Source organism: Debaryomyces hansenii (genome assembly GCF_000006445.2).
Source record: "Debaryomyces hansenii CBS767 chromosome C complete sequence".
NCBI classification, from domain to species: domain Eukaryota; kingdom Fungi; phylum Ascomycota; class Pichiomycetes; order Serinales; family Debaryomycetaceae; genus Debaryomyces; species Debaryomyces hansenii.
The window spans coordinates 866,863-891,787 of NC_006045.2; the positions used below are offsets into that span (position 1 = coordinate 866,863).

Consider the following 24,925-nt stretch of genomic DNA (forward strand, 5'->3'; position numbering starts at 1 on the left):
GGCCGTAGACGACATGAAATGACAATGGATATAGTCTATCAGCATATGCCAGGTATAACATGTATGCCAGGATATGGATCATGATGGATGGGTGGTATGGTGTAGACTCGACGATCTATTCGTGGGTGACGGTCTCTGATCGCATACTACGATTATAGATGCCATTGACATGTCGAAGAGTTCTGTTCGAGAATCCAGCAAATAAATGCATCTAGTTCTGTACCATGCACCCTACTCCAACCATTCATATCGGGAAACTCTCAAACTACTCTTCATTGTCAACCCCTACATCAATTCCTCATTGTCAACCCTTACCATCAACTCTTCACCATCAGTTCACCAGCTACACCCTGGCAGATTGACTGAAAAATTCCCATATATAAACTTTTTGATCCGCGCACGCTCTGGCCACCTTTGAAGGCAAAATGATACCGCTACTATCACCATACAATCCTTATCATTCACTACCACCATGACAGTAGCAATGGGTAAGACATACGTTCACGAAGGAGGTATAAAGCCATACTTCGAACAGCAGATCCAAGATGCCGAAATTAAAATCCAAACCACCACTCAGAACTTGAGACGGTTGGAAGCACAACGTAACAAGTTGAATAATAAAGTTAGACAATTAAAAGATGAATTAAGATTATTACAAGAACCAGGATCATACGTCGGAGAAGTCGTTAAGGTGATGGGATTAAAGAAAGTTTTGGTCAAAATTCACCCCGAAGGTAAATACATTGTGAACATTTCCAAAGACATCGACATCAAGAAATTGACGCCTTCGTTACGAGTATGTTTGAAGGCCGATTCGTACGATTTACACAAGATCTTACCCAACAAGGTTGATCCGTTGGTGTCGTTGATGATGGTGGAAAAAGTTCCCGACTCCACATACGACATGGTTGGTGGTTTAGATAAACAGATCAAGGAAATCAAAGAAGTCATCGAGTTGCCAGTCAAACACCCCGAATTATTCGAAAGTTTGGGGATCGCCCAGCCTAAGGGTGTTATATTATATGGCCCACCGGGTACCGGTAAGACCTTATTGGCCAGATCAGTCGCCCACCACACAGAATGTAAGTTCATTAGGGTTTCTGGTTCAGAATTGGTCCAAAAATACATCGGTGAAGGGTCACGTATGGTTCGTGAATTATTCATCATGGCCAGAGAACATGCACCATCCATTATCTTCATGGATGAAATCGATTCCATCGGGTCTTCTCGTGTCGAAGGTTCATCCGGGGGTGATTCCGAAGTCCAAAGAACCATGTTGGAATTATTGAACCAATTGGACGGGTTCGAAAACTCAAAGGACATCAAGATCATCATGGCTACCAATAGATTGGATATTTTGGACCCTGCCCTTTTAAGACCCGGTAGAATCGACAGAAAAATCGAATTCCCGGCCCCTACCATCACCGCCAGAACTGACATTTTAAAGATTCACTCCAGATCCATGAACTTGACAAGAGGTATAAATTTAAGAAAGATCGCTGAAAAAATGAATGGCTGCTCCGGTGCTGACGTTAAAGGTGTCTGTACTGAGGCTGGTATGTATGCATTGAGAGAAAGAAGAATTCACATAACCCAAGAAGATTTCGAATTGGCCGTTGCCAAGGTTATGTCCAAGAATGATGAAGGTGCTGTTTCTTTAGCTAAATTATTTAAATAGATGTATCTATTCAGTACTAATTAAAGAAGTATCGTTATTCTTTGTAAGGGCAAAATGGCTCATATAATTTAAAACCTCATTTTGATAACACGAAAGCGAAAAGCGATTTTTTTTTTTTAAAGATTTCAAATTAATTATCTTGCAACCAACTGTATAACTACAAACTTTACCGACAGCAGTATTTAAAAAACTTGGTAGGGATGCATTACTGCACGTTATTTCTTATTCAAATTCTATATTGTATCAGTTTGGCCGTTTGTTCAAATGATAGTAATAAATTGGTTGAGCGAATACAGCTTACCCATTCATTATTTTCCGGTGAAGGGCCTACTAATAATGTATTAGAGCAGTATAATTCGATGGTCAGAGACTTAGAAAGCCAGTTGACTATTGAACAATCAGACTTGAAGGACCATTTGCCCCAACTTTATTTCAGAAAGGCTTTAATCGAAATCAATTTACATAAAGAAAATTTGGCAATTCAAGATCTTAAGAAATGCTTGGATTTAGACCCGGTATTAAAACCGGCGAGAACTAAGTTGATTGATATACTATTGGAAAAAGGTGACTTCAGTACTTTGACGGGGTATTTAACGAAAGAAGATCAGGAAGTTGGCAAAAAGATCGAGTTGGTTAAAAAGGCATTTGCTAACGCCGAGAAAGCGTACAACAAAAAAGATTTTGTACAATGTACTCTGGAATTGGAAAATACGGTTATACCCATCACGCCTTCTAGTCCTAATGCATACCAACTTCACTTAAAGTGTATTGTGGAGATTTACAGTAAACTTGATGTAACAGAGAACCAACAGCTGCCATCTAAGCTGATTATAAGTGATTTGAATAAATTAATAAGCCTTCAGCCAATGAGTACATTACTGTGGTATGAGTCTATGGCTAACTACTTGTTATTTACCGAAGTCCAATTTGAAAAGTCGTGGTTGTTCGTGAAGAATTGTTTAAAGATTGATAACGATTACAAAGGTTGCGGACAGATTTCTAAGTTCTACGTTAAATTTCAAAAGTTCTTGGGTGTTTTAGAAGAATATTCTATTAACAATGGTCATTACTACTTGGTGAATGATAATAATAACCAGAATAATCAAAATGTTAATGAAGATTTGAATAAGGACGTTGATTTCAAGTTTGTTAACGATTTTCTTCTCCATGATGAAGTCAAAGTTTCGAAAATAGAAAAGAAGAAACTTTCTTCTAGCATTAAGAATAATTATGATTACTTGTTATCTAAAGCGTCTGCCTTCGTGCAAACTGAATCAGGGAATGATAGGGCATTTAAAACCTTGAGCTTTAAAATCGATTTGGATAGAATTCTATGTGAATCATTTATTCAATTAAATGACTTCAAGAAGGCTGGATCGTATTGCTCCAAAATTGAGGACACCGAAAGTCCATTTTTGCCAAAGTACATACCTGAAATCGACCAATTACTAGCCAAAAAGAAAAACGAAGAAGCCAAACGTCTCTTGGAACGCTTTAATGTAAACGTCAGACGCTCAAAATTGTTTAGAGATCGTTATGAAGTTATAGAGAGGTATACCAACCAACAGCGTCAACAACAACAACAAAGACAAAGGCAACAGCAACAACAACAGCAGAGACAATGGCAACAAAGACAGCAACAACAACATCAAAGAGCTCCTCCAAATCGTAAGCCATCTACTGACTACTACAAAATCCTCGATATTTCTCGTGATGCAGATGAAAAAACCATCAAAAAGGCATACAGAACTCAAACATTAAAATTCCACCCTGATAAGTATAAGGGTAACGATTTGACACCAGAGCAGATCGAAAACAAGATGCAAGATATCAACCAAGCCTACGAAGTATTGGCTGATAAAGAGTTACGAGAACGTTATGATAGAGGTGACGATCCTAATGATCCATTAGGTGGTCAAAGACAACAACAGCAACCATTTGGAGGCTCCCGTCCTTTCGGTGGAGGTGGCGGACAACAATACCAGTTCAATTTTGGCCAAAATGATTTCATGAAACAATTCATGAAACAGAAAGGTGGTTCAGGTGGTTCAGGTGGCTTCGGTGGTTTTGGTTTCGGCGGTCAGAACCAACGTACATATGTAAAAAAGAATGCAAAGAAGAATAAATAGATTAGAATTAATTATATAGAAGTTTTATTTGATCTACTGTGGGCCTAGTATGCCCATAATATAAGGAAATTTTGTTATCAAATATTTTCCTAACTGAGGCTCCGAGCCAGGAAGCCGCAGATAGTTCTCGAGAAGCCAGTATAAATAGAGCACGCAGGCCAGTTTTTTATATATTCTACTCTAACAAACAGTGAACATGAAGTTTTCCTTGACTACATCGTTAGCTTTAGTAACGGCCATCAATGCATTACCATTGACCAACATTTTCCCACAATCGATTTTGAATTTACCAATCTTTAATTCCATTGATAATGAGCATACCAACTTAGGTTACTTGTCTGAGTTAGAGGGAATTGTTTCAAGTATTAATGAAGAAACTCTAGATGAAGGTAAGTATAAGGATTTGCCACTTATTGAAACCGAAAAGTTGCAAGAGTTAATAAATGAGAAGGGTTTAAGAAACAGAGCAGAAAAGTTGTACAACATTTCTCTCAATTCTGTCTCCGAATACGGTAACCCAACCAGAGTTATTGGTTCTCCAGGACATTGGGGTACAATTCATTACATTATAAATGAATTGAAGAAATTGAATGGGTACTATAAAGTTAGCACACAAAAATTTGATGCCATTGATGGTAAAGTCAATTCGTTCTCTTTATTAATCGATGGGGTCGAACCAAGATCATTGGAGCCATTGGGTTTGACACCTCCAACCCCAGACAAGAAGCCTGTCCATGGTAATTTAGTCTTGGTTGAAGAGTTTGGTTGTTCGTTAGAAAACTTTCCAAAATTCACGAAGGATAACATCGCCTTAATCAAAAGAGGTAACTGTGCGTTTGGTGACAAGTCTATCAATGCTGGTTTATCTGGTGCTTTAGGGGCTATTATCTATGATTCTGATGGCCCATTACATGGTACTTTAGGGACTCCAACCGGCCATGAAGTTGCTACCGTTTCTATTTCGGAAAAAGATGCTAAGGATTATATTGATGCCTTACTTAAGGACCCTACACACGTCTTTGAAACGACTTTATATGTTGATGCATATGTCAAAAACATTACTACCTTAAATGTTATCGCTGAAAGTACCTACGGTGATCATGACAACGTTGTTTCCTTAGGTGGCCACTCAGACTCTGTTTCTGCAGGCCCGGGTATCAACGACGATGGTTCCGGTTCTATCTCTTTATTAGAGGTTGCAAAACACTTAACTAACTTCAGGATTAACAATGGTGTCACCTTTGCGTGGTGGGCTGCCGAAGAGGAAGGTTTATTAGGTTCTTATCACTATGCCAACACCTTGACTCCTGAACAAAACTCCAAGATTAGATTATTCATGGATTACGATATGATGGCATCACCAAACTATGAATACCAAGTCTACGATGCCAACAACGAAGACCACCCTAACGGATCTGGTGACTTGAAGGACTTATATATCGATTGGTACACTAGTCACGGATTAAACCATACCCTAGTACCATTCGATGGCAGATCTGATTACGTTGGATTCATCGACCATGGTATCCCTGCCGGTGGTATTGCTACCGGAGCTGAGGGAATCAAAACCCCTGATGGCAAAGAAAAGTTCGGTGGTGAAATTGGCAAATGGTTCGATCCGTGTTACCATCAATTATGTGATGATTTGAGTAACCCAAGCTACGAAGCTTGGATTGTCAACACTAAATTGATCGCCCATTCTGTAGCAGTTTACGCTAATTCATTCAAAGATTTCCCAGAAAGAGAAGCCACTGTTACTACAAAGTCTAGCGATTTCAAATTCCGTGGATCCAAGCTTATCGTTTAGATACAAACTTAGATAGTATTTAGATATTGCAATATATATAACGATGTGGGGACTTTTTTTTGATATTATGATCTTAATGTCCCCCAACTACGGACTTAAAGAGTTGAGGTGTTCCGTGGGGGTGTGGAGGATTTACATACCTCGAATTTCGTTTCGTGAAAGTATTATGTTCACGTGTATGCGTAGTATTTTTGGTCGCAAGTCATTCGGTCCTATAATCCCCCACACTCCACTATCTGATAAATTTCTCTTATAAAAGACATGAATATATCAAACTTTTGTACACATGTTTTTCAACAGGATAAAGAATCTTACCGGATTAAAATCATTAAATATCGCAAGAATGACTACTACAACTATAAAGCCAAAAGTTTTAAGAATAGGTGAAATCGATTTTGCTCACCAAAAGTGGAAGGAGTTATCTGACGTAGTCGAAGTGGTTAAATGTGAATCATCCAATAGAGAGGAATTTTTCAAAGATTTAAAAACCAAATACCTGGACATAACAAATATCACTAGATCGTTTGCTAGTATTGATCAAACAGGTAGATTTGACGAAGAATTAGTAAGCCATTTGCCAGAAAGTGTTAAGGCCGTAAGTCATTGCGGTGCAGGGTACGATCAAATAGATGTCGAGCCATTTTCCAATAGAAAGATACAATTATCAAATGTCACTACTCCCGTTGAAGCTCCAACTGCTGATGTCGCTGTCTTTTTAATTTTGTCTACCTTAAGAAACTTTCAGGTAGGACATGATTTAACGGTGCAAGGAAAATGGCCTAGTGGGGGGAAATGCGCTGGTGCAGCATTAGGACACGAACCTCTGAGCCAAACCGTTGGTATCTTCGGCATGGGTGGTATTGGAAGAGCAATTAGAGACAGATTAAAGCCATTTGGATTCAAGAAAATCATCTATCACAATCGTAGTCAATTATCTCCTGAATTGGAAGGGGGTGCAACTTACGTCACTTTCGATCAATTATTGAGTGAGAGTGATGTCATTTGTATTAGTATTCCATTAAATGCCAAAACCAAGCATTCTATCAATGGCGACACTATCAGCCAAATGAAGGATGATGTCGTTATCGTCAACACTGCTAGAGGTGCCATTATCCACGAAGCCGAATTGCTTCAAAGCTTGAAATCCGGTAAAGTGGGTGCCTTTGGCTCCGACGTGTTTGAATTTGAACCAGAAGTTTCCCAGGAATTACTCGACTTACCTAATGTAGTTAGTCTTCCACACATGGGTACACATACTTACGAATCTATTCAGAATATGGAAGAATTTGTGATCGCTAATGTTTTCGACCATTTGTACACTGGTAAAGTAAAGACCATCGTTCCGGAACAATACAACTTACAATTCGATGAAACCCCATTGCTTAAAAAAGCATCCGGCTGATCTCTCGGTTATGACTAATCTACATATTATATATTGTATACAATAAATATAGACAAATCATTACGATGACGTTATAATCAAAATAATTTTGGTTTTTGCAATTCTCCGGTATCGGTTTTGCGATAATGACTGAATTCCGAATCGAAGTTTAGCACATTTATAGGTGCTCGATTTTATTGAATGTACTATTACTGAATCTGGGTTCTCATCGTTCATCTATAGTACTATTAAAATATGTAATATATCATCCCAAGACGTGCACAGAGGACTCTTTCTCTTACGAGAGAAAGTCTTGTTGTGGCCTTGTGAAATTTTCACCAGATTTTTTTTCTCATTTTTCGATTTCGCACGATATTCCGAGCTTTAATGATGGTTCAGATAATCCAGAATACTTCTTCCCGTATAATTAGTGAATTTTTAACACAGATTGATATATTTTAGTATATATAATAGTGGTATCAACTAATTGGTTCCACCGATATATATTGATTGTTTCAAAATTTGCTTCTTGTTTTGAGCGTATAAACTAGGGATTTTTGTCAAGAATTTGGAATTTTCAACAGGCTAACCGTTTTGATTGAAACTAGTACTAAAGAGACATAATAAAGAAAATGCAACAAAATTTACCAATAATACCCGGACCAGATTCTATTGAGATAGAGTACGAAGCTTTGCCAGATGATGCTTCTGTAGCAGCACATTTAGCAGCTGGTGCATTTGCTGGTATCATGGAACATACAGTTATGTTCCCTATTGACTCGTTGAAGACCAGAATGCAAATGGCATCCAATACAAATGAGTTGAGTAAGAGTGTTATAACTTCTATTTCAAAGATAGCTTCTTCAGAGGGGATCTATTCACTCTGGAGGGGGGTTTCATCGGTCGTGTTGGGAGCAGGACCTGCTCATGCCATTTACTTTTCAGTCTTCGAAGCGACCAAAACGATGTTGGTGAATAGATTGACCAACTCGCCTCATTCGCATAAAATAGTCACAGATGAAAACCATCCAATGATTGCCAGTGGTGCCGGAACGGCTGCAACCACTGCATCCGATGCGTTAATGACCCCATTCGATGTCTTGAAGCAAAGAATGCAGGCATCTAGTCAACTCAGACAGACAGAAAACACATCAGTTAAATTGTTACAGGTGGCTTCGGATATATATAAAAAGGAAGGGTTTTCAGCCTTTTACATTTCATATCCAACTACCCTTTTCACCAACATACCATTTGCGGCCTTAAACTTTGGATTTTACGAATATTCATCATCAGTATTGAACCCAAATAACGTATACAACCCATACTTACACTGTGTTTCTGGTGGTATCGCCGGTGGGATTGCAGCTGCCATCACAAATCCTTTGGACTGTATCAAAACAGCATTACAAACTAAAGGTATCTCCAGAAACGAAAACATGAAGTACGTCACAGGATTCAAATCTGCAACTAGAGCATTATTCAAAGAAAGTGGCATGAGTGCATTCACGAGAGGTTTGAAACCAAGAATCATTTTCAACGTTCCCAGTACTGCCATTTCGTGGACCGCCTACGAAATGGCCAAAGAACTCTTATTGAAAAATTAATTCTGTATATTAACTATTTATCCATTAACTCAAAATGGCACCAGTCTAATCAGGTTATGAATTTCTAGACACATAAATGAATCACCATCTCATTGCATTTGGCTTCATTTATGAATACAAACTCTTATATATATGCTATACATCTTTTTTTTCTCTCGATTCTTATTCCCTCACGTACTTGTATATATGTATATGTTAAATCAACTTTTCTGATCAATTTAGTACCTCGAGTTTTTGTAGCAATTAATTTTGAATGGCTCTCATCAATTCGCTCAATTCTCTGGGTTGACGGGATAACTTCTGAGCTACGAATGAAAATATCACACAAGACCCAAGGAACCCTAACAAATTGAAGAATGCCTTTCTTGAGTACGCCTTCTCCTCTTCTTCGGTCCTAAACGATGCGAATATTCGTCTTATACTTGCAATAATCATATCCAGATATATATTTATTATTTGTATTTCGTTTTATCTGTGGATTTTTTTCAAGGTCCTTATTTATTTGCCGGACTCGAACACGCGAACACCTTTAAACAATCAAAAAAACCTAGTGATATCTGTTCCTACTAACAGAAGTCAAATATTGCAATGCAGACTGCTTCTAACAAAAAAAGATAACCTTACTCACAACGATGATCGGTATCGGGTGCTTAATTTGAATAAATCAAGTTCGCATATTGCACTCAATAGCCTTTTCTCATAATAAAAGACCAACCATCCGCAATGCCTCCCATGCAGAATAAATTCTGCTGCTTTCTTATGGCATTGCCCGGCGTTTTCACGCTAAGGACACTCTCAAGAGTATTAATTTAGGGACAGAGTCCCCTAGGATGGGGAGAACCACCGAATTTCCCACCCGCTAATTTAGTGAGAGGCCGCTAAGGCCCTCTGTTTGTAGGCGGGTAAACGCGAAACGTTACGAGAAAGGTTGGAACCGATATGCCATGGGCACAGTTCTGAGATTTTATTGTAACGTTCACGATATACTCATATGGTTAACCATATCCTCATGTAATTGTTAGTAGTATATGGTATATAAAATGCTTAAATACTCCATATACATCCCGATCCATATTATGGATTTTGACCTGATGATCTTTTCTAAAAAATGTATAAATGTGCAACTGGCATACGAAATAATGTATGAGATACCTCTGAGATCTTATATACTTATTGAATTCTGATTGGAAATGCAATTCAATATTCAATACATGTTTGGCTACATGGTATTGATTAATGCTAATTTCTATTGTTAGTCAACGACTATCTCCCTTGATGTGGATAATACGTCACTGGAAATTATATGTTAGTGAAGAAATTAGTCTGCTAAAGATGCTCGGTTCGGCATGCTCTGCCATATGGCTGCAACCCGCTTTATTGTAAAGGCCATTGTAATTTGTGCGGTTCCAGAACATATGGTATACATTATTATTCATATGCTCAGACAGATTTAGACGTTCATTGGAGGTAGCACATTTCACAGGACTTAGTGGTGTATTCACATGCCGCTAAATATGGAAAACCTCGACTCGCGAAACCGTTTAAAAAGTAAATATATTCATTGACAGAAGAATATTTATACGTATTGATACTGTTATACGACTCAGAAGATGTTTGAAGAACTCACTCCACCGGCAAAACATGCCAGACATGGTTTCTTTGGTCGTTACTTTTATGTTGCTGCTTCCGCTCTTTTAGGGTTTGGGTTTGTTCATACCTTGCTTATCATGGCAGTTTTTTACTATTGGTACCATGTAATTATAGGGAAAGAAAAGTCCCAAAAGCTGCCAGATGAAAAGGTGCCGTATCCAGATATTAAGAGTATGAAGCGTACGTCGGATTTAAGATACTATGCATTGGCGATGAAGTTGGATTTGCAAGAATATAGAATTACGACCGAAGATGGATATATTTTAACATTGCACCGTTTGGTTGACCCGAACGAAACCGAGCTCCAGAGACAGAGCCGGAAGCCTGTGTTATTGCAACATGGGTTACTCTCTTGCTCTGGGTCTTATGTGACGTCTGGATATCATTCATTGGCCTATCATGTTTTGACTTCTGGATATGATGTTTGGTTGGGTAATAATAGATCATGGTTTGAAGCTAAGCATGCGTTCTACGAAGGCGATTTATTGCATAGCGAGGAATATTGGGATTGGGATATAAGAGAATTGGCGTACTATGATTTACCTTGTATTATTGACAATGTTTTGGCCCATAAGCCTCAACATGATAAATTGTCAATTATTGGACATTCGCAAGGATGTACTCAAACATTCTTGATGTTGAAAAACGGTAATTTAGCAGACTATCATAAAAAGGTTGAGATATTTTTCCAATTGGCTCCAGCTATTTTCCCGGGTCCATTATTCTACACTAGAACGTTTATAAAATTTATGCATCACAGAAGTAAGTTGGGTTATAAATTGTTTTTTGGATGCTGTTCTTTCTTGAGGGTTATGACTATTACTCGTAATCATTTATGTACTACAAGGTTTTTCGGATCAGTTTCATATGTTATGTTCAAGTTCTTATTTGGATGGAGTGGAGGATTATGGAATTCAAACAATAAGGTTCGTCATTTTCACTTCATCTTCAATGTCTCTCGTGTTTCTTCTAAATTAATGTCTTGGTGGCTAAGCCAATGGGTTGAAGAAGGGTTCTCAAACCAATTGCAATCTAAAGAATCGTATAAAACTGGTGAAAACTTTAGCTGCACTCCCGTCAATTCAACTCATGAAGTAAAAGGAAAGACAGCAGAAGAAAATGATTCAAAGACATACTTTCCTTATAAAGAACAGTGGTTTGGTTTAGAAGAAAAAAGTGTCATTGTGCCTATGGTGGTCTTCCCTGCACTTGAGGATTATTTGGTTGATGGTAAAAGATTAGCTACACATATGAGACATTATGAGCGTAACGTTTACAAGGAAGGTGTCAATTTAGATATTCACGAGATTCCAGCATATGATCACTTGGATGTTATATGGGCAGATAATGTTATCGATTTGATTGGTGTTAAAATTACAGAAAAATTGAAACTAATTGAAAGTCAAAATATTCGAAAGGATGCTTCTACAGAAACTGGCTCAGGTGGCGCTGAACCCTATGTGCCATCGTCTACTTCTCCTCAGGCAGGACCATCTGGTCATTAAGATTTTGTTGTCAATACTAAACAATACTAATTAGATGCTACTTCAATTATGATGAAGCAAGGCAAACACAGATAGCAAACGTGGGCCATTCCAATCTATAATGATGAAACTGAAATGAAATAAACTGCCATTGACTTTGATCTAAGGAACAATATGATCAATGAGATTGTATATTAATTTTTTAATTACGTAGTGTATTATTTAAAGGACAAGCTTACATGCTAGAATTTTGGTTGTAGTTAGCTACATGATGCTCGGCATTATCAAGTGCTTTTAAGACGTAACTCCAGAATAATTCCACGTTAACATTCAAGCCGACATAAACCCCATTTTCCTCCTCCTTCAGCTCATCGAGGTCCCCATTAGCTATTTGCGTCTCTCCCTCGCGTTCACCCTCCTGGATAACCTTCAATTTTCTTTTGATATATTTGAAATCAACGTCATCTGCCAAGTCTTCTTGCTTATTTACTAATGCAAGAATAAGGAAAACCGCTAACGGATCATGAATTGGTGGACCAAGGGTTATATTATGTTGAACACGATATGATTCCGCATAGAACATTGCAATATCGTAGAACAATTTTCTCACATGAGAGTCCTTTTTTGGATTTGTTTCGTCGTATATGTTCCTCCTGACTTCCATAGTAGCGATTGCCTTGTGTGTAATATTCAATCCAGTCAATATCGTTTTGCCACTTAGCTCTTCATCATTCAAGACATTAGCAGCCGCGAGTGGATCACAATGAACGTTAAACTCGGCGTATTTAGTAGCATTACCCTTATTCAACGCACCACCCATAATAGACACAAACCTAATCTTAGATTTCACTTCTGGGTAGGTTTCTATCAAAATAGCCATATTGGTCAAAGTCCCAGTACAAATGACACATATTTTTCCTGCGTGCTCCAAAATAGCTGATCTCATGGCTTGCAAGTATGTCTGATCTGTCGACTCTTTAATTCTAGGTGTCTTAGGTAACTTGGCCCCACCAATACCGGTTGGCCCATGTATTTCTGGTGCAAATTTAACAGGCTTAACTAATGGTTTATTTTCCCCGGAGTAAACCTTTATTTGATCTTGCTCGGCCCCTAAAACATCTAATAATGCTAATGCATTGTGAGTTGTACTTGAATTTGGGGCATTTCCATATACCGTAGATATACCAAGCAAATTAAATTTTGGGTGAAATGCGGCTAACAAAATGGCAAAAGCATCGTCATTACCTGGATCACAATCTAGCCATATAGGAATAGAATCTGCGATAGTCATAGTATCTTATAGTATGAGTGTCTAAGGAATGAAAGAGAAAAAATGACTGAAGCTATAGACCATACTAAGAAACATCGAAACATGCCGCGTGAAAAAAGGCTCCACGGGGGACTTAAATGTAACGTTACATACCAAATTTACGAACTAAAGATTACGTTTTATTCTAATAGCTACTTATATATCAGACCCTTCCTCTTCAACTGGGACAACAAATGCTCCAGCTAAGCATAAAGCAGGCTCGTGAATATTATGGTGTTGATAGCTCAAAACTCCAACTCCACCAGCATCCAACACGACTTGCGGATTGACATTAATGTCTTTACCCACCCATCTAGCAGCAAAACATCTCAAGATATGACCATGTCCAACAACTATGACATCGCAAGGAACATTATCTTGAATCGCCTTTTCGTGGATAGCTCTGATGTTCGTGATAACCTTGTCCAATCTTGCGGAAACTTGCTCGTGCGTTTCACCGTTTTCACACCCGTCCCTCCAAATGTTCCATTCTTCACCTTTAGGTAAATCCTTATCCAAACCTCTCTTGTTTCTTAATTCAATAATCTGGGACGTCAATAATCCTTCGTAATCACCGTATTCCCACTCTCTTAAGTTATCTTCCTCGGTGGTAAGCAACTTGGCCTTTGCCATATCGTTCAACCCTTCGAGCAACAACTCAACCGTTTGCTTGGCACGCAATCTTGGAGATGTAAAGACATTCTTCAAGTTTTCCGGTTTGATCAATTGGAATGGACTAGGCCCAATTAAGTGTTTACCAGTATTCCGCATCTGTTTGACTCCGAAATCTGTTAATGGTAAATCAGTAATGGACGTATATTGGCCAGATTTTGACCATTCGGTTTGGCCGTGGCGAATAAATATAACTCTTGGAGTTGGTGCTTTAGATGGGCTCATCACTACTAGTATATTATCTTTCGATCTTACTGTTATATGTTCTTTTGATACTAAATGTGTTGATAAGTTATGACCTTCTGGAAATTTTACACGTGCAGGAATATTAAAATTTTCATCCTTTGGACTTAATCATTATACGATACAGCTTATAACTCAGGCTAAATAGTGTATTAGATCATATAAATAAGAAATGGCAAGCAAAGTACATACAGAAATTACGGAAAAGATCTTGTCTTTGTTGAGGACCTTACCAAAAGATAGAATAAAGCATTATGCATCATTTAAAGAAACTCAAATAGAGAGGTTTTCAAGTGAGCTGGTTAAAGATATATCAGAAAAGGACTTAAAATTGCAATATATCTCTTTAAGAGACTTGGTGAATGATAAATATAAAAACTACTACAAGTTGGACGACAAATTATTGAAACCAAAAGGTAATCCAGAATATTATAATAGGATTTTGAGTGAGATAAAAGGTGAAAAGAAGGAAACGTTTATGACTGCTATGAGAACCGTTATCTTTGGGAAATAGGTTTTTTGGCTGTGGGAGTATTTTTATTTTGGGGGGGTCGTTGTTGTAATATTGTTCTTTTGATGTTCGTCGTTGTAAATAGAAAAACTTAAAACAGGCATCGTATTTGAAGTGAAATTGGTGGACTACGCTGACTTAATATTTTTGTATCGTTGGTTGAAAGTCACTTGCGGACGATGTGGGTCTGAACGGCGGAATGGTTATATTCAATAATGTATTCAAGGAGTCTGATCAAGTGAACGTTTCTACATTATTGTAATTAGTTAAAAAGTCGAATTAAGTATTAAGCTCGTCAACGTGTCACCATTTACATTTCCTATAGTTTATAGTGCTTACAATAAATAAACCTATATAATTTAATTCATTCTTTGAACTTGGAAACACCATCATAGTTAAACGTAACAATTTCACCATAATTAATACGTCATATTCACTTTCTGTAGATCACCAATGAATGGAATTTTCAATTAAACATTTCATACACAATAAGAGCAATTAATAATGACTCTATACTTATATATACTTATAATATGAATAGCTGTTAAAATCTGGCATTGGATGTATTGACCACGTAAAAGATCAAGATGCGAATTTTCGAAAGCCGATTCAACTGTTAGATTTCATCATTCTTTAAGAGCAACAACTCTTGTCAGATAGGAGAAAAAGAGTATGGCGATTATAGATACTGTTCAAAGATCTAGGCCTGTTCAACTTGGTATAGTGTGTTTTTTCTTGATAGTATGGTACTTTTTACGGGGAACATCAGAAGGCTTTACGCCAGAGGAATTGAATTCGCTTTTACAGAACAAGGATGAAAGCACCGTTATGATTAAGAAAACTGAGCTAACCACTCATGGCTTAAAGGCTCCATACATAGACCAATCGACATTTAAACCAAAAAATTGGTACTTGGCCGGTAATACTCTTATTAAAAATGATGCGTATATTAGACTAACATCGGATAACCAACACCAAGTTGGTAGTATGTTTTCGAACTTACCAATCCAGGCGGAATCATTTGAAATGGAATTGACTTTCCATGTGCACAGTAAATCATCTAATTTGTTTGGTGATGGGTTTGGAATGTGGATAATCGATCGCAAGTCAGATATCGGAGATGTCTTTGGAGCACAAAATTATTTCAAAGGATTGGGCATATTCGTTGACACGTACAAAAACGGCAAAAGAGGGCACTTCCCATACGTTAATTTGATGTTGGGTGATGGTAATACCCCCTATAACAAAGATACAGATGGATATGAAACAAGATTGGCTGGATGTACGGCTACAGGACTTATGAACCCAGCTAATGAATTGACCAAAGCACGTATCGTTTACATTAAGGATGGGTACTTTTCTTTAGATTTTAATTACAATAATAAGCATGAAGACTGGAAAAACTGTGTCACCCTAACGGATATCAAATTGCCTCAAATTAAGTATCTTGGATTCACGGCTGAGACTGGTGATCTTTCTGAAAACGTGGATATTATTGAAAATAAGATGTATGCGTTATACAAACCTGACGGTTCATTTATTGAGTCCGTTGATGAATTAGAGACCTTAATGCAAGAACAAAGTGACAATGAAGAACTGTTCCAGCAAGCAGTTGATGAGATTAAAGAAGGTGGCAAGCATAGAAAGATAAAGAAAAAGTCAAAAATAAGACGTAAATCATTAAGCAGATTAAAAAATTCTGAAAAAAAAATTAAGGAGCGTGAACGTAAGTTGCGGTTAGAGAAGTATGGAGATGAAGATGCTACATTATTTAAAAGACTATTGAAAGGAGTTCTTTATTCTTTGAAATTAATATTTTATATATTATTGTTAGGCTGTTTAATTTGGATAGGAAACATAGTTTACCGAGTCCAAGCACAAAAGAAAAAGCTGAAAGTCACTGGTCTATTAGATTAATTTTTATTTGTTTGCTATATACATAGGATCAAAATACTTCGTAATAATACATAAAGCCAATTAGAAATCAAAAATTATTATACGTTTAGATGAGTGGTTTTGAAAGAATAAAGACTTTATTCGTCTTATTCAAATTAAGTTCCCATCAGCAGTTTTATCCTGTAAAGTGAGGCGATAAGTGTCTTTTGTAATACCGAAAGTCTTGTAAGCACCAGTAGAAGTTATGTAAGAAAGTATTCCTGTTTTGGATTCAGAATCATCCTCAAACGAATTAAGAGTAAACGATGACGAAATTTTTTGAAAAGATTGGTTTTCTAAGGTCTTAATGAGCAGGTTGTCAAAGGAGAAAGCATCAGCTAATAACGTTATCTTCGCATCCTTATTTGGACCATATTCCTTGAGAATATCACGGGCTCTATCATAAGACCATTCAAGTAATAAGACGTCAAAGTCAACTTTGACAAACGCTTTTCTAACGTGTAACCCAGTGATCTTAATGACAAACTCCGTTTCAGATGATTCGTCCAATAAAGGTATCAAAGTAATAATAGCAATTGGCGAATCACGGTACATGACTATATGAGTATTTGCTCCATTTTTCAAAAAGACTACCTCTTTAGGTGTCAATTTACGCTTTTGTTTTAATAATGTCGATTGTGATAACCTGGCGTATTCCTTCAAGTTAAATCCAAAGATCTTTTCAATGTACTTTAATTGGGGCAATTTTACCGAAATATCCTTGTATACATCACTAACAAAATGGGTAACGATACCCACTATACCAAAAACACACACAAGCCATGGAAAGATTCCCATCACTTGGAATTGAAAATCACGACTCTTAATGAAGAAACTAAAGAATTCACCAAAACTTTCTGAAACTGAAATATAATCGTATAATCTATAATACGTGAAAATCGAAGTTGAAATTACCAAAAATGTAGTAGAAATTGGATGCCAGAAAACATATCTATTACATTTACCTTGCAACTGACTATAATAATCACCTTGTAAAATTAATGCGGCTTGTGATAATTCTGGTGTCAATGATGTCTTACCCAAAGTAGGGGGAATTTTATCATTTAATGGTTCATTCAAGTTAACATCCTTTTGTATAGCCATTGTGGAATATTTTTAACTATATTAAAACGATTAATTGTTAGGTGAAATTTATGTCAACTTTTATACCCTTATAATTTTTTATATTAGAAATAATGCACGTGGGATGTTTCTTCTTTTGGAATCCATCTATGGGTGCAAATTTACATACTAACGGCCATATTTTCAATAGCTTTCACATTTATGGGTCTTTGATAGATTAAGGATTGTTTATTCATATCGTAGAGAAAAAATTAATATTAATTACAGTTAGGTCAAACGAGAATTAAAAATTTAAAAAAAAAAAACCGTCTGATCATAGCTTATGATATACTAGATCGAGATTGATGAAAGGCTTCAACCATAGATGTATAGATTTCTAATAGTTGGAACTAGAGAATATTGTTCGTAATACATTTATAATACATTTACACGATTATATATGATACCCATAATAAATAAGGCATATCGATGGAATAAGCTCTACAAGGAAGAAAAAGCTTATCATAATGATGGGCACCTTTGAAGGCTAATTTACGAGAATAATACCCATTGCAAGACCAGATAAAATATAAAAAAAAAGTCAAAGCTAGCGCCGCCCGGTTTCGATCCGGGGACATCAGGGTTATGAGCCCTGCGCGCTTCCACTGCGCCACGGCGCTTTAACTTCTTGTAATTATATTTTCTTGGTTGACTAAGTGCTCACTGGCAACTATTCTGATACTAGACATAGATTGGCATGTATTCTGTATGATCAACAGTTGTATTTTATATAGCAAATAGATACATTATATAACGTTATCGCATATTTTTTCTCTTCCTGAATATTTTAAGTTTCAAGTTGCCCAGATTGAGTCCTATGCCCAATTTAAATTGAAAACGAACGAATGCAAATATCATCATATTTGTATTTGATAAGTTACATAGCTAATAGTTATTTTTCCAAAAGTTAACTAATGGTATATAAAACATGCATATTTCTGTCTCAATAACTTATTTGTATACTTCTATAGCTATATCTTAAAGTTTTGCAATTTTAAATAATATGTAAAAATTCGTGATTTGTTTAAAAACCCAATAAAATCAATATTAATAAAAATTAATAAATAAATAGTAAAAAATCAGGACACTTAATCTTGAGGTACGTTTGTATTATATACGATGTTTCCTCTACTAGTAGTGCCATTCTATCAGAAGAAGAAGAAGAAGTTTAGCTTTCAAATTGAATATTTCACCGTACATGTTTAATCCCAATTCTCTATTGAGAAATACTTCAACTACTCCTACATAGAGAACGAAAGGATAGAATCCCTTAGTTCATAACTAGTTTCAGGCTGATATAGATTCGTTGTAGATTGTATTTGAATGTATTACGAAAATTTTGCAATCTTTATTACTTCGTGCGTAAACCATACATTAATATGAGTATTAAATATGGACTTTAGTATAGAACTGGATCATTATACTTTTCAGAAACAACCTTAATTTCAATGGCATCAACAGAAGATGATTCAACGTACATACCCATACCACATTATCCACCTTTTAAGTTGAGATCTTCGCTTATAGACAAGGATCCTGTTATATGGGTACATTTATTGGAGGCATATATTCAATTATTTAAGTACTTATTAAATCCAGACAGTCATTCCCAAAAGTTGTCGGTGAAGTCTCAGCAACAATTGCAATTGTTTTTGAAAATATTTCTCTTCGAGACCTCAGAAGAAACAATGAAGATTTTCTCTTTGGGAGCCATCAACCCTGATATCAAGACTAATACGGCCATATTACGAACATGCGTTTTCCAGCTTATTAAAAATTATAGCTTTGTAAAGTTGTCATTACCAGGTGAATCAATTTGGAATTTCATTACCATATATGTGAAGGATAACAGTACGATTGTTCGTGGGTTAGTTGATGGTACATACAAATCAAAGTTCAATGATAATAAAAAATCTGGTAATATTAGTTGTATTGGTCAAGTACATAAGCATTTCGAAAGCTTAATTAGTAATGGAAAAATCCAGGATCAAAAATTAAATACCTTATCATTCTTATTAGGACAGCACGCAAGCTCGGCTACTAAGTTGAAGACATACACAGTTACTGGAACTTCGTCAAATAACAGTAGAAATATTAATAAAAAGCTGACAAGTTCGTTAGCATTTGCCGAGGCTTTTGTAAACGCTGAATGGATAGAGATGTTGGAAAGATTATATGTTAATGGAAAGAGTGTGCATGCTGAACTGATCAAGGAAATAATGATTATTTCATTAATATCGTTATCTACAGCCAAATTGGCCAAATTGGCTATGGATTTAGGTGTCAACAATACCGATTCGTTGGTCTTATACCCATTATTCAGTACGATTATTATTTCAGATGCGTACAAGGAGTTAGTACCAGGATTGGAAGAGAGATTGACATTCTTAAGAAACATTTCATTCCAAGATTGTTCAGCAATAAAGGAAGATGTACCTATCAAAGAAGAACACATCGAACTATTAGGTGACTTAATACCGCAACTTACAAGGGGACAAGCAATCACAATATTGAAGGAAAATAATGACGATGTAGAACAGGTTACAAATATATTATTCGAAAATCCAGACTTAATTTCCAGTATTAAGGAATACGAAGCCAATAACAAACCAAGCAACAATAAACCTAGGTCTAAGAGGACAGACTTTAAACAAACGGAGAGTCAAGATGTGCCAATAGCAAAGAGATCAGTATATGATGGTGATAAATTTTCCAATTTAGATTTTTCAGAAGGCAGCGTTATATACGGCAAAAAGGGACAACCACAAAACAACGAACCAACTACTGAAACCATGAAAAACAAGACACTCACTGCTGCATTGAGATTGATGTATGAAAGTGATGAAGATGAGCCTGATGATACATACGAAGAGCAGGAGAAGACAAGTGGAGATGCAGCCGACGAGAAGAACATGACTGCCAAAAGTAAGAGCAACAAAAATAGATTGAAAATATTTGATGAAGAAGATGGATCAGGAACTGATAGGGAAGCCTCAAAGACGCCAGAAAGAAGTGTTTCTAGTAGTCCAATGCCCGCATCTGTGGATGCCATAGAAAAGTATCTCTTCTCAATATTTAAGACGAAGGGTGCTGACAAATTTGACAAGAAGGATAGAAAATCTTCCGATAGACAAAACATTAAAAAGTCCACAAATTGGTCTGATGAACAAATTGAAGGATGGTTAAGAATGTTATTAAAATCACCTAGAAGGTTTAAGCTTCTTGAAGAGGACTATCTTTATGGAGGTAATCCAAATAGACCTATCAGAAGAACCAATGGCGGAGGACAAGATACGGGGTCTAGTGATTTGGAGAATAATCCAAATAAACCCAAGTCAAAAGACCAAGCTAAACGGTCATTTGCGAGAAATGAGAAGAATAAGGCAAGCAAAGCCAACCACAACAGGAAGAGTGGCCATAACAAGAAAACTAGCCGTGAATTAGCGGGAATGCAGTAGTAGATTTTGTATATATTTAATTTAGGTAACTTTTAGATACGCGAGGCACGACTGAATGAAAAAAATGGATTTGGTAGCAATATGATCTATCAAGCTTTTCTTTAACTCTTTATATTGTAATACTAATTGATAATAATGATTACAGCGTTGTTCATATATAACCCTAAAGGGGACGTTCTTATGTCTAAGTTGTATAATGAAGGAGTGAAGAGAAATATATCTGATGTATTTAGAATTCAAGTGATGTCAGTGAATTCTCAACATTATTCTAACGGAGGAAATGGCGGTAGGGAAGTTCGTTCACCCGTGTTAACATTGGGATCTACATCGTTTATTTATATAAAGTCAGGGTTGTTATGGATATGTGCCGTGACTAGATCGAACCAGGATTGTTCAGCAATTTTGGAGTTCCTATACAAGCTCGAGTCGTTATTGAAGGTAATGTTGGATGAAACTCCAGGCGAGAAAGTGTTGACAGAAGACATGATTGTGAATAATTTCAGCTTAGTGTATGAATTATTGGACGAGGTTGTAGAGTTTGGATACCCAACTAATTTAGAGTTGAGCTATTTACAGAATCTTTTGACTTCGGTATCAGCAAATGATAAGATTTTCAAATTGCCCAATAATGCTTTATCAGGGGCCAAGTCGTTGAACTCAGGGTTATCTAGGCGGAAGACGGTTAAACTCAACTCGCTGAATATTACATGGAGAAACCCTGACATTAAATACAGGAGAAATGAGATCTTTTTGAACGTTGAAGAGAAGATTAATGTCTTAATGAATTCACAAGCGGAAGTGCTAAGAGCATACGTTGATGGGAAAATACAAATGAAAACGCATTTGTCGGGAATGCCCGAATGTAGGTTTGGATTGAATGATGACAGCTTGGTGTTGAATTCGATGAGTGCCGACCGGTCCGCAATACCCAATAGTGGATCAGTGACATTGGAAGATTGCAAGTTCCACCAGTCAGTCGAATTGAACAAGTTTGATTCTGATAGAGTTATACAGTTCATACCGCCAGATGGCGAATTCCAGTTGATGTCATACAACTGCATGCTGAACATCAATTTACCCTTTGGGGTCTATCCCCAGGTCCACCAGCTTGGAAACCTGAGAGTACTGTACAAATTAAGAATTAAATCTTTATTCCCATCCAAAATTCCTGCAACAGGCGTGCAGATCAAGATACCGACCCCAAAGGGTGTTATCAATTCATATTCAACCAATTCGCTGGGAAAATCGAAGTTTCACCCAGAGGCAAACTATATAATTTGGAAATTTAACAAATTTTTTGGCAATCAAGAGCATGATTTAACTGCAGAAGTCGAATTGCCTCATTCGAGCGATGCAGATATCAAGAATTTGCTCAACTGGGCCAGACCACCGATCAAGTTGGAGTTCACCATCGATATGTTTTCGTGCTCAGGCTTGACTGTCAAGTTTTTAAGGGTTCAAGAAAAGTCTAATTACAGAACTGTTAAGTGGGTCAAATACACTTCACAATCGGGCTCTTATGACATTCGTTATTAGAGTTTATATCATTGAATAATGCTGTTTGATATATCACTAGAGCTTTCGCAATTCTGCTGAATGCACGTTTTCTCAGCGAAATTTTATCAGGATAACTTTTTAGACATAAGTAGTAGATTATACTAAACAATTGAAGAATATTAATCTCAGAATAGTACATAGCATAACATGAGAGACCTTTTTGTATTGGGAGGGTCGTCCCATCCAAATTTAACCCGCTCGATTTGTCGCAACTTGACTATTGACCAAGCCTTTGTTGATTCGAAAAAATTTTCCAATGGAGAGACTAGTATTGAAATCCAGGACTCAGTTAGAGAAAAAGATGTTTTTATCATACAATCGGGGTGTGGACATGTAAATGACAATTTTCTTGAATTATTGATTATGATAGCTGCATGTAAGACGGCTAGTGCCAAAAGGGTGACGGCAGTGTTACCATTATTCCCATACTCGAGACAGCCTGATGTTCCTCATGCAGCATCACTTACAGGGGCACCATCGGTGAGTACCAAGAAGGATAAATATACGTTCGAAAGTGCACCTGGTACACCTAGACCTTTATCAAGAGGCGAATCTGAAGCAGAAGGGCCGGTATCACCAACACCTTCATCAGCAAACAGCTCGCAACAAACCGAAACTCTCTTAAGTAAAGCCACAATGAATAATGTCAAGCAACCAGTTCCTACGAGGGTTAATACCAAGATTCCTTCATATACACCCACATCAATTGTGACTAATTCAGCAGCTACAAACTTGCCCTGTGTGGATGTATACGGGAAGACCGAGAGTGGTTACAAGCAATGGATTGCGCAAAACGGGACTTTGATTGCCAATTTATTAACCACTGCTGGGGCTGACCGTTGCATTACTATGGATTTACACGATCCCCAGTTTCAAGGTTTCTTTAACATCCCCGTGGATAACCTCTACTCAAAGCCATTGTTAAAGCACTATATTATAGACTACATACCCAACTACCTGGATTGTGTTATCGTTTCACCAGACAGTGGAGGAGCCAAGAGAGCCACTTCTATAGCAGATGCACTTGGATGTTCGTTTGCGTTAATTCATAAGGAGAGAAGGGCCAAGGTCGCAAACACACCTCCATCGACCAATGCAACGAACACCGGCTTGCATTCGGTGCAAAATTCATTAGTGGCCACCACCATGTTGGTGGGTGATGTCAAGGACCGTGTCTGTGTGTTGGTGGATGACTTGGTGGATTCGTCTTACACTATCACGAGGGCCGCCAAGTTATTGAAAGACCAAGGGGCAAAATACGTGTATGCACTTGTCACACATGGGATTTTCAGTGGAGATGCCATCAACAGAATTAATAAGTCTGCGGTGGACAAGCTCATCGTCACTAACTCTGTCCCTCAAAATGACAACATAGGCGTATTAGGCGACAAGCTCGAGGTGTTGGACATCTCGCGGATATTGGCCGAGTCGATCAGAAGAATTCACAATGGTGAATCCGTTTCAATGCTTTTCGACCACGGATGGTAGGTCGAATCTGTATGTATTTATTAACCCTTCATGTTATATACCTAAACAATGTAATGTATTTAATGCATCGCAAACTTCTATCAACTATAATATTTATCTCTGTACCCCCATTCATCCTATATCGCACAATCTCGTTAGCATACTGCTCAATCCCGTTACCACTAGCATCCCCATCAAAAAAGCATAATTGCAAATACAGTAGAAAGCAGCAATTTTCGGTACATCCATACACCTCAACATCCATACACATACACAACCACTATAATCACCCCCATACTAGACACCACGTCAGCTCCAAATCAACCCCAAATCCAAAACCCTCTCAAACCTTCCTTCTCCGGCCACTCATAACCTATACCTAGCCCGTTTAGCGTCTTAATGCCAATTCTCTGCCCTCCGTCCGCCCGCGATGCCTCATTACCCCGGAAAATGCCAAATATAAATGCCAATAAGTGCCAAATTAATGCCCATCGGACACCAATTTCAAAGCCCGTAGTGGTACATGTTTCCGCCCGCGCCATCCACGCCAACTGCTTCCAAAAAAAATGCCCCATCTCCGTTATTGTTCGCTCGCTACTTCTGGCCCAACACCCTGTATACATATTTTTCTCCCATCCCGTATATTGTTTGGTCATGTATGGGGTCAACGGCGATGCAAATGCCCTATTCTGTGAATGGTAGTTATTGTCAACCTTTCTTTTCGTTCTGTCGTTTATAGTAATACCGCTAAAACATCTCTACATCGCTTGTATCCCACCAACCGGTCTTTCCACCCAATAACGTAGCGTCTACCACCCATTCTCTGTGGTGCGAAGGTAAACTATGGCGAGATACTCCTAGTTCGGAGAACATCGGAGTGGTGCCGAGGTTGACCGGTAGTATTGGTGTTGACCGGAC

The 24,925-nt window shown here is 37.4% G+C and overlaps 16 protein-coding genes and 2 non-coding genes across 18 annotated transcripts; 11 read left to right on the plus strand and 7 right to left on the minus strand. All coding sequences in view use genetic code 12, as the record gives it.

Moving 5' to 3' along the window:
- Positions 1 to 472: 472 nt before the first annotated feature.
- DEHA2C09658g (DEHA2C09658p) lies at positions 473 to 1,678 on the plus strand (the record flags this gene model as incomplete). The annotated part of the gene is made up of 1 exon (XM_458104.1): positions 473 to 1,678. The coding sequence occupies one exon, from the start codon at positions 473 to 475 to the stop codon at positions 1,676 to 1,678; it is 1,206 nt and encodes a 401-aa protein (XP_458104.1).
- Positions 1,679 to 1,878: 200 nt separating this feature from the next.
- On the plus strand, positions 1,879 to 3,807 carry DEHA2C09680g (DEHA2C09680p; the record flags this gene model as incomplete). Its single annotated transcript, XM_458105.1, has 1 exon — positions 1,879 to 3,807. One exon carries the CDS (start codon positions 1,879 to 1,881, stop codon positions 3,805 to 3,807), a length of 1,929 nt encoding a protein of 642 aa, XP_458105.2.
- Positions 3,808 to 4,003: 196 nt separating this feature from the next.
- Positions 4,004 to 5,614, plus strand: DEHA2C09702g (DEHA2C09702p; the record flags this gene model as incomplete). Its single annotated transcript, XM_458106.1, has 1 exon — positions 4,004 to 5,614. One exon carries the CDS (start codon positions 4,004 to 4,006, stop codon positions 5,612 to 5,614), a length of 1,611 nt encoding a protein of 536 aa, XP_458106.1.
- Positions 5,615 to 5,900: 286 nt separating this feature from the next.
- Positions 5,901 to 7,016, plus strand: DEHA2C09724g (DEHA2C09724p; the record flags this gene model as incomplete). Its single annotated transcript, XM_458107.2, has 1 exon — positions 5,901 to 7,016. The coding sequence occupies one exon, from the start codon at positions 5,901 to 5,903 to the stop codon at positions 7,014 to 7,016; it is 1,116 nt and encodes a 371-aa protein (XP_458107.2).
- A 611-nt stretch (positions 7,017 to 7,627) lies between these two features.
- Positions 7,628 to 8,599, plus strand: DEHA2C09746g (DEHA2C09746p; the record flags this gene model as incomplete). Its single annotated transcript, XM_458108.1, has 1 exon — positions 7,628 to 8,599. One exon carries the CDS (start codon positions 7,628 to 7,630, stop codon positions 8,597 to 8,599), a length of 972 nt encoding a protein of 323 aa, XP_458108.1.
- Positions 8,600 to 8,842: 243 nt separating this feature from the next.
- On the minus strand, positions 8,843 to 9,034 carry DEHA2C09768g (DEHA2C09768p; the record flags this gene model as incomplete). Its single annotated transcript, XM_458109.1, has 1 exon — positions 8,843 to 9,034. One exon carries the CDS (start codon positions 9,032 to 9,034, stop codon positions 8,843 to 8,845), a length of 192 nt encoding a protein of 63 aa, XP_458109.1.
- A 179-nt stretch (positions 9,035 to 9,213) lies between these two features.
- On the minus strand, positions 9,214 to 9,530 carry RPR1. Its single transcript, XR_003013365.1, has one exon.
- Positions 9,531 to 10,209: 679 nt separating this feature from the next.
- On the plus strand, positions 10,210 to 11,754 carry DEHA2C09812g (DEHA2C09812p; the record flags this gene model as incomplete). Its single annotated transcript, XM_458110.1, has 1 exon — positions 10,210 to 11,754. One exon carries the CDS (start codon positions 10,210 to 10,212, stop codon positions 11,752 to 11,754), a length of 1,545 nt encoding a protein of 514 aa, XP_458110.2.
- A 214-nt stretch (positions 11,755 to 11,968) lies between these two features.
- DEHA2C09834g (DEHA2C09834p) lies at positions 11,969 to 13,024 on the minus strand (the record flags this gene model as incomplete). Its single annotated transcript, XM_458111.1, has 1 exon — positions 11,969 to 13,024. The coding sequence occupies one exon, from the start codon at positions 13,022 to 13,024 to the stop codon at positions 11,969 to 11,971; it is 1,056 nt and encodes a 351-aa protein (XP_458111.2).
- A 174-nt stretch (positions 13,025 to 13,198) lies between these two features.
- Positions 13,199 to 13,939, minus strand: DEHA2C09856g (DEHA2C09856p; the record flags this gene model as incomplete). The annotated part of the gene is made up of 1 exon (XM_458112.1): positions 13,199 to 13,939. One exon carries the CDS (start codon positions 13,937 to 13,939, stop codon positions 13,199 to 13,201), a length of 741 nt encoding a protein of 246 aa, XP_458112.1.
- Positions 13,940 to 14,129: 190 nt separating this feature from the next.
- On the plus strand, positions 14,130 to 14,471 carry DEHA2C09878g (DEHA2C09878p; the record flags this gene model as incomplete). Its single annotated transcript, XM_458113.1, has 1 exon — positions 14,130 to 14,471. One exon carries the CDS (start codon positions 14,130 to 14,132, stop codon positions 14,469 to 14,471), a length of 342 nt encoding a protein of 113 aa, XP_458113.2.
- A 669-nt stretch (positions 14,472 to 15,140) lies between these two features.
- Positions 15,141 to 16,385, plus strand: DEHA2C09900g (DEHA2C09900p; the record flags this gene model as incomplete). Its single annotated transcript, XM_002770146.1, has 1 exon — positions 15,141 to 16,385. One exon carries the CDS (start codon positions 15,141 to 15,143, stop codon positions 16,383 to 16,385), a length of 1,245 nt encoding a protein of 414 aa, XP_002770192.1.
- Positions 16,386 to 16,514: 129 nt separating this feature from the next.
- On the minus strand, positions 16,515 to 17,507 carry DEHA2C09922g (DEHA2C09922p; the record flags this gene model as incomplete). Its single annotated transcript, XM_458116.1, has 1 exon — positions 16,515 to 17,507. The coding sequence occupies one exon, from the start codon at positions 17,505 to 17,507 to the stop codon at positions 16,515 to 16,517; it is 993 nt and encodes a 330-aa protein (XP_458116.2).
- Positions 17,508 to 18,073: 566 nt separating this feature from the next.
- Positions 18,074 to 18,145, minus strand: DEHA2C09944r. Its single transcript has one exon. It is a non-coding gene; the product is annotated as a tRNA-Met (tRNA).
- An 828-nt stretch (positions 18,146 to 18,973) lies between these two features.
- On the plus strand, positions 18,974 to 20,983 carry DEHA2C09966g (DEHA2C09966p; the record flags this gene model as incomplete). Its single annotated transcript, XM_458117.1, has 1 exon — positions 18,974 to 20,983. One exon carries the CDS (start codon positions 18,974 to 18,976, stop codon positions 20,981 to 20,983), a length of 2,010 nt encoding a protein of 669 aa, XP_458117.2.
- Positions 20,984 to 21,118: 135 nt separating this feature from the next.
- DEHA2C09988g (DEHA2C09988p) lies at positions 21,119 to 22,519 on the plus strand (the record flags this gene model as incomplete). Its single annotated transcript, XM_458118.1, has 1 exon — positions 21,119 to 22,519. The coding sequence occupies one exon, from the start codon at positions 21,119 to 21,121 to the stop codon at positions 22,517 to 22,519; it is 1,401 nt and encodes a 466-aa protein (XP_458118.2).
- A 168-nt stretch (positions 22,520 to 22,687) lies between these two features.
- On the plus strand, positions 22,688 to 24,028 carry DEHA2C10010g (DEHA2C10010p; the record flags this gene model as incomplete). Its single annotated transcript, XM_458119.1, has 1 exon — positions 22,688 to 24,028. The coding sequence occupies one exon, from the start codon at positions 22,688 to 22,690 to the stop codon at positions 24,026 to 24,028; it is 1,341 nt and encodes a 446-aa protein (XP_458119.2).
- A 299-nt stretch (positions 24,029 to 24,327) lies between these two features.
- On the minus strand, positions 24,328 to 24,663 carry DEHA2C10032g (DEHA2C10032p; the record flags this gene model as incomplete). Its single annotated transcript, XM_458120.1, has 1 exon — positions 24,328 to 24,663. The coding sequence occupies one exon, from the start codon at positions 24,661 to 24,663 to the stop codon at positions 24,328 to 24,330; it is 336 nt and encodes a 111-aa protein (XP_458120.1).
- Positions 24,664 to 24,925: the final 262 nt, after the last annotated feature.